The following is an 11,284-nucleotide window of genomic DNA, read 5'->3' as shown; positions in this document are numbered from 1 at the left end:
GTGAGGTTGAGCGCTGTGGCCCTTTCACACTTACCGCATCTCATAAACTTTCACCTGCCTAGCCACAGTAACCTCGTCCTTCCCAGAATGCTCTATTCCAGAGACTGACTCTAAGACTTCCTCTACCGCTTCTTCCTCACATATCATGTCCAAGTCTTCTACAACTTGATACTCTACTAGTGCCACAACCTCACACGCCATCTGGCTATGTGAAATTTCTTTTGGCTCATTGTCAACAGCTGCTCCCATCCCATACGGTAATGGCTGTCCCCCTTGAGTGGGAGAATGACACGAAGGGCTGAAAGAGAGTGACAGGAAGTGAGCGACCAAATAAATGGGAAGAATTACACAGTGAAAAGCACAGGGCATGCACCTTGCAAGAATAGTGCAAAAACACAGTAGTGTCAGTCAGATGTGGAGGAGATGGTGCACAAGCATTATTATAAGCAGCCAAACGAGAACAGCTGCACTCCTGCAGCAAACCAACACAACCCACCTCTCTCTGACAGTCAAGAACAATGGCATGTCTGTAGGAATGGAGTGCCACATTCGGCAGTGCAAGTGTCTGAAAACAGAGTTGAAATGCAAGTGTTTCATACTCTATCTGACAGGCAACTGACAGGCAGAGAAATGTGTTTTAAAGTCTCACAAAAGTGCCATAACGCAGATTTAGAATAGTCTGCTCTCCTACTCCCACTCACTCACCCTCTTTCTAGAACGCCCACTTCTTGCGCCTCATATTGGGTCTGAATGACACCCTCTTCCTTGAGCCTCTCCAAAACTGAGCCATGTTTAAATTCTTGTTTGTTCTCATTCACCACTGATTCGATTCGTTTGGGTTTGTGGCTAAGCTCTGTTTGGCCCTCCTTGCAGTCATATATCTCCTCTGCCCATTCCATCCTTTCACCTCGACTTGACTGTTGATTTATAGACGAATCACTGTCGAGAGGCATTTGATAACGTGTCGATGGAAAGCCAGGGTCAATGGCCTCACTTGGGCAAGATGCCAACATAGACACCATTCCCTTCTCTAATTCATCATGAGTGGGTGCCAGAGACTGCACTGTTTTCTCTTTCAGTGACTTTTCCCAAAATGGCTTCTCCTCCACAGGACACTGATGAATTGGAGGATCCTCTTGATTTTGCGTCTTTGTGGATGGAATTCCTTGGACATGTGTAACCATTGGGCAAGTTAACAAAAGACTGGGCATGTTTGGCTCTTGTTCTTCTATAGGCCATGGTGCTGATGGAAAGCCATGTATACTAGCGTCTTTTGGGCAAGATAGTAACATAGCTGCCATTCCTTTGGCATCATCTGCTCTACTGACTCCAATAGCTGGAATCTCTTTCTGTGTTTGCTGCCATAATGGTCCATCTTCCACAGCCCAGTTCTCTACTAAAACCTTATCTACTTTCTCTGGTTGTAAAGAGGGAAAGCCAGAGACTTTGGCAACATTGGAGCATGATGATTTAACTGTAGCAGTGATGTATTGCTTTGTCTTGGGTCTTGGGGCAGAGGGAAAACCAGGTATTTTGGCTTCTTCTGGACATGTTGGCTCCAGGGCCATCATATGTCTGTCAAACTCTTTGTCATTTTTTAATCTACTTATAACTGGGGATGAAAGTACAGTCACAGAGAGCCTCGCCTTCACTGGCTTCTCTAACAATGGCTTTTGGTCAGCTGGCCAACCCTTAACTGGATCCTGCTCTGCTAGTTCTATCTTTATGGATGGGAGCCCAATGACATTAGAAATGTTGGGGCAAGATAGCACAATATTCACCATACTTGGAAGCTTCTCTACAATGAGCTGTGACACAGATGGAAAGCCCGGACTTAGAGCAACACTTGCGCAGGATGGTACAAGAGATAACATTGCCTTTTTCATGCGTGTGTCTCTGTAACAACAGTCTCCCTCAAATGGAGAGCATTCCAGAGTCTCCAGAGTATTAGCAACCCTCGTTGGTGGTGTCTCCCAGAGTACACTCTTGAATGTCGGCCAGCCCTCTACATAAGCGTGATCAGACATGACTGACTGTCTTGAAGGGAAACCAATTATACTAGAAACTTCCGGGCAAGATGGGGAAAGACTAGTCATGCATGGCTTTTTCTCGGCTTCAACATGAGCCTCTTTTGCTCGTGGACCCGATGGGAAGTTAGTAAGGGTGGCTTTTGCTGGGCATGACAGCACAATACTTGTCAATATTTCTCTGTCTCTAAATGACATTTCCTCAGATGGACAAATCTGAAGAGATGGGAAACCTGGATTCAAAGCAACACATGGACATGATGGTATAAGAGATAACATTGCCTTTATCATGACTTTGTCTCTGTAACAACAGTCTCCCTCAAATGGAGAGCATTCTAGAGTATTAGCAACCCTCGTTGGTGATTTCTCCCAGACTACACCCTTGACCATTGGCCAGCCCTCTACATAACCATCATCCAACATGATCAATTGTCTTGAAGGAAAACCAATGATACGAGACACTTCCGGACAAGATGGGAAAAGGGAAGTCATGCATGGCTCTTTTTCTACTTCAACGTGAGAGGCTTTGGCTTGTGGAGCCGATGGGAAGCCAGGAAGGGTGGCTTTGGCTGGGCATGATGGTACCATACTTGTCATTATTTCTCTGTCTCTGAATGACATATCCTCAACTGGAGAAAGCTGGAGATTAAGCCCCTCTCCTTTCCTCAGCGATTTAACCCAAAATGTCTCCCTGTCAACATGCCAGCCATCATGTCCTGCCTTGGATGGACGTCTTGAGGGGAAACCTGAAGCCCTTGAATATTTCGGGCAGGTAGGCCATAGACATACCATGCTTGGGATCACCCTAATATGAGCCCTATCCGACTTGTGCCGTGACGATGAGGGAAAGCCTGGAATGGTGGCTTTTATTGGGCAAGGTGGTAACATAGACACCATAATTGTAATCATCGCTCTCTCTTTGAATGATAATGTTTGCACGGGACAAAAGGATAGTGTGCCTCTATTATTTAATGGCCTCTCCCACAGTGGCCTCTTGTCTACACACCAGCCATCTTTATCTGAATTGATAGGAAGTCTCGAAGGTAAGCCAGAAACTTTAGAAACTTTAGGACAAGTCTGCAGAAGACTGATCATGCTTGGTGTGTCTGCAAACTTATTCGCCGGTACAGAGGGGAAGCCTGGATTCACAGATGCTTCAGGACAAGATGGCATCAAAGCAAACATTGCTTTCATTTTGTCAATGTCTTGCTTTGATCCGTCTTTTGGAAAAACGTCTTCCTTCTTCTGCAAGTGGTCAAACATAGGCTTGGGGTCAACAAACCACTCTAACGTTGTACCCCCCTCAGTGGATGCGAGACCCGGTAGGTTGGAAACGTTAGGGAACGTGGGAACAAGACTCAACCTACTGGGTTGTGGTGCAGATGGGAAGCCAGGGATCCGAGCAGCATGAGGGCATGATTGCCTCAAATGAATGTTGATTTTCATTTCCTCTTTGTCTGCTTTTGAGCTGTCAAAAATTACTTTCCTCTCCTTTGGTGGTCTCTTGTAAAATGGCCTCTCATCAACTACCCACCCTGTTTCCCTATTCCCCTCAATGGATGGAAAACCTGGGAGACTAGAAGTTTTAGGGCAGGAGGGAACAATATGCATCATACTTGGTGTCTCCTCAGCCTTTTTGCGTGGTGCAGAAGGGAAACCAGGAATCATGGATTCTACTGGGCAACATGGCACCAAAGCAACCATTGCTTTCATTTTTTCAGTGTCTTCTTTTGGTCGGTCTTTTGGAAAAATGTCTTCTTCCTTTTCCTTCTTTTGCAAGTATTCAAACATAGACTTGGGGTCAACAAGCCACTCTAATGTTGTAGGCCCTTCAATGGATGCGAAACCCGGGAGACTGGAAACTTTTGGGCAAGCAGGAACAAGACTCAACATACTAAGATCTACCTCAGCTTTGGGATGTGGTGCAGAGGGAAAACCAGGAATCCTGGCCTTCTTCGGGCAAGATGGTAACATATCTACCATGTTATGTGTAACGTCTTTGTTGTCATGTGGCATTGCCTGTACCAAAGAAACTGTTATTTTCTTAAATGGCTTCTCCAAAAGTGTTATCCAGTTAGCATGCCAGACAACATTTTCAGACTTTGGCAGATGTCTAGAAGGTAAACCAAAAACTCTGGAAAATCTAGGACAAGTAGGCAGAAGGTTCATCATAATTGGCTCTTGCCTTGGTGCAGAGGGGAAGCCAGGAATACTGGCTGCTCTTGGGCAGGATGGTGTAAGAGCAAGCATGGTGCTGGCCATTTCACTATCATTATAGACTGTGCCAACATTATCTAATAATCCTGACCTTTTTCTTGGTGAAATGTTCAAATAATCTTTATCTACTGACCAATCTGGTGCCTGATTCAGATCCAAAGCTGGCAATCCAGAAACAGTCGATACCTTTGGGCAAGTAGGCACAAGATTCACCATACTTGGGGTTTCTACTGATCTCTGCCTTGGTGCAGAAGGGAAGCCAGGTACACTGGTTCTCCTGGGGCAAGATGGTACCATAGCTACCATGTGTTTCAGATCTTTGTCTCTATCATGAGCTGGAGAAATTTCTAGAATTGGCACACCCCTTTCCCTCAACGGCTTCTCCCATAGTGGCACTCTGTCCACAAGCCAATATTCATCTCTAGACCTGATTCGCTCTATAGAGGGTAAACCAGAAACCTTAGAAAGTTTAGGGCAAGTAGTCAGAAGACTGATCATACTTGGTGTGTCTTCTAGCTTCGACTGTGGTGCAGAGGGGAAGCCAGGTATACTGGTCTTCCAGGGGCAGGATGGTGACAAAGCTACCATATTTTCCACAATTTCCGTATCATGATAGACTGTGTCAATATCGTCCAAATGGAACATTGATTCTTCTGGCCTTTCTCTAGATGGCAACAGTAACTCTTTATCAACTGGCCACTCTACTGTTTGTGTCTGTTCGATAGCTGCCAATCCAGGAACGCTAGATACCCTTGGACAATTTGGCATTATGTTAACCATACTTGGCTCTTGCCTTGGTGCAGATGGAAAGCCAGGGACACTAGCCTTCCTTGGGCAAGATGGTAATATGGCCACCATATTTTTCATTAGCTCATTGTCCTTGTGTGGCATTTCCTGCATTAGACATGCTGTTCTCTTCCTCAATGGTCTCTCCAAGAGTGGCCTGCTGTTAGCATGCCACTCAACATTTGCAGACTTATTTGGCTGTTTGGAGGGTAAACCAGAAATTCTAGCCAGTCTAGGGCAAGTAGGCAGAAGGTTAACCATATTCGGCTCCTGCGTTGGTGCAGAAGGGAAGCCAGGAATACTGGCCTTCCTGGGGCAAGATGGTATCATAGCTACCATATGTTTTACCATATATGTTTCATGAGCTGGATAAATTTGTTGAATCGTTACATCCAATTCCCTCAATGTCTTCTCCCAGATTGGCATTCTGTCCACAATCCAATTTTCATGTCTAGACATTGTTGGGTGTTTGGAGGGTAAACCAGAAATTCTGGCCAATCTAGGGCAAGTAGGCAGAAGGTTAACCATGCTTGGTTCATGCCTTAATGCTGAGGCGATGCCAGGAATACTGGCTGCGTTTGGGCAGGATGGTTTCAGAGATGCCATGTTTGTGACCACTTCACTATTATGATCAACTCTGCCATCATTCTCCAAATGGAACATTGATTCATCAGGCCATTCTCTGGGTGACAGTGACTTTTTGTCAACTGGTAATTCTACTATTTGTGTCTGTTCTATAATTGCCAATCCAGGAACTTTAGATACCCTTGAACAAGTAAGCATTATGTTAACCATACTTGGCTCTTGCCTTGGTGCAGATGGGAAGCCAGGAATACTAGCCTTCCTTGGGCAAGTTGTCAACATGGCTACCATGTCTTTCAGAATTTCAGTGTCTTTGAATGCCATTTCCTGATCTTGTAAAAAAGGTCCTTCTCTTTTCTTCAATGGCTTCTCCCACAGTGGACTGCAGTCCACTTTCCAGTCAATATCATCTGAATTGTTTGGAAGTCTAGAGGGTAAACCAGGTACTCTGGGAAGTTTATGGCAAGTAGGATGAAGACTGAGGATATTTGACTCTTGACTTGGCATAGATTCTACACCAGCTACACCAGCCTTTTCCAGGCAAGATGGTAAGAGAGGAACCACAAGTTCATTGTGCTCATATGACGTTGCATGTGCTACAGAAAGTGAAGGGATCAGCTCAACTGTTTTCCTCAATGGCTTTTCTATTATTGGCCGTCTGATAGCATGCCAGTAGTCAGGTTCTGACTCAGTTGGATGTCTAGAGGGTAAACCAGAAACTCTGGAAAGTTTAGGGCAAGTAGGAAGAAGATCATACTTCATGATCATTCTTGGGGATCCTAGCCTCTGCTTCAGTTTTGAAGGAAAGCCAGGAATACTGGCCTTCCTTGGGCACGATGGTAACATGGCTACCATATATTTCAACATCATTTTGTCTTTATATGCAATGGTAAGAGCTGAAGAAATTGGTTGAATCATCACATCCATTTTCCTCAATGGCTTTTCCCACAGTGGCTTTCTGTCCACAAGCCAATCAGCATCTCTAGAACTGATTGGCTGTTTGGAGGGTAAACCAGAAACCATAGAAAGTCTAGGGCATGTAGACAGAAGACTGGTCATACTTGGTGTGCCTACTAGCTTCTGCCTAGATGCAGAGGGTAAACCTGGAATCCTGGCCTTATTCGGGCAAGATGGTAACATATCTACCATATTTTTGGTAAGTTCTTTGTCCTTTTGTTGCATTTCCTGCTCTACAGAAAGTGCTCTGTTCTTCAATGGTCTCTCCAAAATAGGCCTACTGTTAGCATGCCAGTCAACATTATCTGACTTAATTGGCAGTTTAGAGGGTAAACCAGAAACTCTGGCCATTAAAGGGCATGTAGGCAGAAGGTTAACCATATTCAGTTCAGATTCAGAAAACTTTCTTGTCCCAACATTGGGCAATTTAGTAGGCTCTTGCATTGTTTCAGATGGGAAGCCAGGAATACTGGCTGTTTTGGGGCAGGATGGTTTAAGATCCACCATTTTCTTGACCTTTTCACTATCATTATAAACTGTGCCAACATCCTCTAAACGGACCATCAATAATTCTACTACTTTAGGTAACTTATTAAACAGAGCCTTTGTATCTACTGGCCAGTCTACTGTCTTTGCCGGGTCTATGGTTGGCAGTCCAGGAACTCTAGATACACTTGGGCAAGTTGGCATTATGTTAACCATGCTTGGCACAACCTGAGCTTTGGGCCTTGGAACAGATTGAAAACCAGGAATAGTACTCTCACTTGGACAAAATGGGACAAGCACTACCATACGTTTCAACATTTCTTTGTCTCCATACACTTGGTCTAAAGCAATTGACGACGAAAGCTCAATAACCGTCTTCTCATCATGTGGTCTCTCCCATTTCAGCTTTTTATCCACACTCCAACCTACAGCCTCAGCCCCTTCAGTCTCCTTTGGTTTCCTAGAGGCCAAACCAGGTGCACTGGATACACTTGTGCAAGATTGCACTAGATTCACCAAACTTGGTTCCATTTGTGTTTTGGGTGGTGGCACTGGTCTTTCTGTTTTGGGTGGTGATGCTGGTCTTTCTGTTTTGGGTGGTGGTGCTGGTCTTTCTGTTTTGGGTGGTGATGCTGGTCTTTCTGTTTTGGGTGGTGGTGCTGGTCTTTCTGTTTTGGGTGGTGGTGCTGAGGGGAACCCAGGAACACTGGCTACCCTTGGACAACTTGGCAACATGGCAGCCATACTTTCCATTACTTTCTGGTCCTCATCCGATGTTTCAGGGGCAGGGGTGATAATTGGTGTTCCTTTCAGGGGCTTCTCCCATAATGGACTTTTATCAATGGGCCATTCTTCGGGTCGGGCCTTATATCTGTTCCTAATCAATGTGGATGGGAAACCAGGGTAACTGGACACTTTTGGACAAGATGGCAGCGAGGCAGCCATACTTTTAGTTCTAAAGGGACAGGGGACACCAAGGATATATGTCAGAGGAAAGGTGCCAACTGGAAACTACAAAACATGTTCTTGTGTTTAAATAACTAGTGGGACCAGCCCTTAATATTTATTGAAATGCAAACCTATAAAGGTACATAAGTACCTATAAAGGTACATAAATGTCTTCAGGACATGCTAACATGTTTTAGAACTAGTTGAATGACTGACACATTGAGGAACAGGGGTATGTAGTGATTGTGCACCATGCCACACTTACCCCCAATCCATGGGTACCCCTTGTTCTTTTGAACATCTTGAACCTCTTGTTGTTTTGGGAGAATATTTAGGAGCATCTTTCTTAGGGACCAGTGTCTGCCCCTGCTCTTTCTTTGGGTCTTTCTCCTTTGGCAGACCCCTCTGCGACACTCTGTACAGCCGTGTGGTCTGCAACTCAGTGAGGTGGGCGGGCGGGGCCATCATCCTCTGCTGCCCACTGGTTACTGTCACAATCTGTTCAGGCTCTGGTTTGGCTAACGGTGTCCCTATCTGCATGGACATCTTGTTCAAGTGACTCCTCGTTCTGTCAAGTGACTTCATGGATGTGACTGTGGGCTCAGGTAAGCCAGGCCTTTGCATGGGTGCAAAAGGGAGAGGTTGCTGGGGTGTTGGAACTGGGAGTGCCCTGATTGACCTCTCCTCTGCCTGACATTTTGCAATCGGTTTTGGCATCTCAAAATATTGGAGCCCCGGAACAGAGGGTGCTCGGGGGCTAAAGGGCAGGTGAGGGGTCATGCTCTCAGGTCTGAGGGACAAACAAATCAAGGTCAGAGTTCAGAGGTCAAGGGAGGGGGGAGATTGCATCTCCATAGCAACAACGCAGTGAAAAGCAGGCAAGGTTCCCCATATCAAGCACGGTCAGAGGTGCTACTGTAAGGGCACAAGCACAATCTTTTACTTTAATTCCTTGGCATACTTCTAGAGTTAGCATACTACTAAATTGCACACAAAGTAGACAACCAGCAAGCGCTCAGTCAAAAAAAGCAAATCATGTACGACAATCACTGGGCCAAGACGAGCAGAGATCTCTCTATGTATTTAAAATGTTTACATTTTACCCTTATTTAACTAGGCAAGTAAGTTTTTAAGAACAAATTCTTATTTCATTTCCAACAATTTCGCTTATATTTAACCAGGTAAGCTAGTTGAGAACATGTTCTCATTTACAACTGCGACCTGGCCAAGATAAAGCAAAGCAGTGCGACACAAACAACAACACAGAGTTACACACGGAATAAACAAGCGTACAGTCAATAACACAATAGAAAAAAAAGAAAGTCTATATACAGTGTGTGCAAATGGCGTGAGAAGGTAAGGCAATAAATAGGCCATAGTAGCGAAGTAATTACAATTTAGCAGATTAACACTGGAGTGATATATGAGCAGATGATGATGTGCAAGTAGTGATACTGGTGTGCAAAAAGAGCAGAAAGTAAATAAAAACAATATGGGGGTGAGGTAGGTAGATTGGGTGGACTAGTTACAGATGGACTATGTACAGCTGCAGCGATCGGTTAGCTGCTCAGATAGCTGATGTTTAAAGTTAGTGAGGGAAATGTAAGTCTCCAGCTTCAGCGATTTGAGCAATTCGTTCAGGTCGCAGTGGTGGGTGGTATAAGGGGCTTTGGTAACAAAACAGATGGCACTGTGATAGACTGCATCCTGTTTGCTGAGTAGAGTATTGGAAGCTATTTTGTAGATGACATCGCCAAAGTCGAGGATCGGTAGGATAGTCAGTTTTACTAAGGTAAGTTTGGTGGCGTGAGTGAAGGAGGCTTTGTTGCGAAATAGAAAGCCGATTCTAAATTTGATTTTGGATTGGAGATGTTTGATATGAGTCTGGAAGGAGAGTTTACAGTCTATCCAGACACCTAGGTATTTGTAGTTGTCCACATATTCTAGGTCAGAAGCATCCAGAGTAGTGATGCTAGTCGGGCGGGCGGGTGCGGGCAGCGAACGTTTAAGAGCAGTTGGAGGCCACGGAAGGAGTGTTGTATGGCATTGAAGCTTGTTTGGAGGTTAGTTAACACAATGTCCAAAGAAGGGCCAGATGTATAGAGAATGGTGTCGTCTGCGTAGAGGTGGATAAGGGAATCACCCGCAGCAGGAGCGACATTGTTGATATATAGAGAGAAAAGATTCGGCCCGAGAATTGAACCCTGTGATACCCCCATATAGACTGCCAGAGGTCTGGACAACAGGCGCTCCGATTTGACACACTGAACTCTTGTCTGCGAAGTAGTTGGTGAACCAGGCGAGGCAGTCATTTGAGAAACCAAGGCTATTGAGTCTGCCGATAAGAATACGGTGATTGACAGTCGAAGGCCTTGGCCAGGTCGATGAAGACGGTTGCACAGTACTGTCTTTTATCGATGGAGGTTATGATATCGTGTAGTACCTTGCGCGTGGCTGAGGTGCACCCATGACCAGCTCGGAAACCGGATTGCACAGAGGAGAAGGTACGGTGGGATTTGAAATGGTCAGTGATCTGTTTATTAACTTGGCTTTCGAAGACTTTAGAAAGGCAGGGGAGGATAGATATAGGTCTATAACAGTTTGGGTCTAGAGTGTCACCCCCTTTGAAGAGGGGGATGACCGCGGCAGCTTTCCAATCTTTAAGGATCTCAGGTGATACGAAAGAGAGGTTGAACAGACTGGTAATAGGGGTTGCAACAATGGTGGCGGATAATTTTAGAAAGAGAGGGTCCAAATTGTCTAGCCCAGCTGATTTGTATGGGTCCAGGTTTTGCAGCTCTTTCAGAACATCTGCTATCTGGATTTGGGTGAAGGAGAAGCTGGGGGAGGCTCGGGCAAGTAGCTGCGGGGGGTGCAGAGCTGTTGGCCGGGTTAGGGTAGCCAGGAGGAAAGCATGGCCAGGCATAGAGAAATGCTTATTGAAATGTTCGATTATCATGGATTTATCAATGCTGACCGTGTTACCTAGCCTCAGTGCAGTGGTGTTGATGCAATGTTGATCGCAGACAGCACAAGATTTTTGTGCAATAACACGACAGCTGCCTTAGACTCAAACACAACTCACTCAGACAGTTATCCAAGACACTGTATCTATGTCACCATTATAACTAATAAGAAGAGTACACAGACTACAGCAAAACTAGGAAAACCACAGCATTGACAAGAAGAATTGTTACACAAGACATTTCCTTGAAGTCGGATGGTTACTGTATTCCTGACCTACCACTAAATAGTTTTAGGCCTTTTCAAGTTAGTATGAA

At 45.1% G+C, this 11,284-nt stretch overlaps 1 protein-coding gene across 10 annotated transcripts in view; it reads right to left on the bottom strand.

The window, feature by feature from the left end:
• The window catches only part of LOC110531861 (EH domain-binding protein 1-like protein 1), a 67,061-nt gene that overhangs the window by 21,531 nt on the left and 34,246 nt on the right, over positions 1–11,284 (bottom strand). For 6 of the 10 annotated variants that reach the window (XM_036987738.1, XM_036987740.1, XM_036987741.1 and 3 more), the window contains 4 exons: positions 8,269–8,793; positions 706–8,010; positions 497–565; positions 35–298 (listed from right to left, as the gene is read on the bottom strand). The exons of 3 other annotated variants lie outside the window; for them this stretch is intronic. In XM_036987738.1, coding sequence (XP_036843633.1) covers positions 35–298; positions 497–565; positions 706–8,010; positions 8,269–8,793 — 8,163 coding nt within the window. The remainder of the gene's footprint in view (positions 1–34; positions 299–496; positions 566–705; positions 8,011–8,268; positions 8,794–11,284) is intronic. One more of the 10 variants, XM_036987744.1, reaches the window with a different exon arrangement.

Source organism: Oncorhynchus mykiss, chromosome 9 (assembly GCF_013265735.2).
Source record: "Oncorhynchus mykiss isolate Arlee chromosome 9, USDA_OmykA_1.1, whole genome shotgun sequence".
Lineage (NCBI taxonomy): Eukaryota > Metazoa > Chordata > Actinopteri > Salmoniformes > Salmonidae > Oncorhynchus > Oncorhynchus mykiss.
This window is presented reverse-complemented; position numbering and strand designations above follow the sequence as displayed.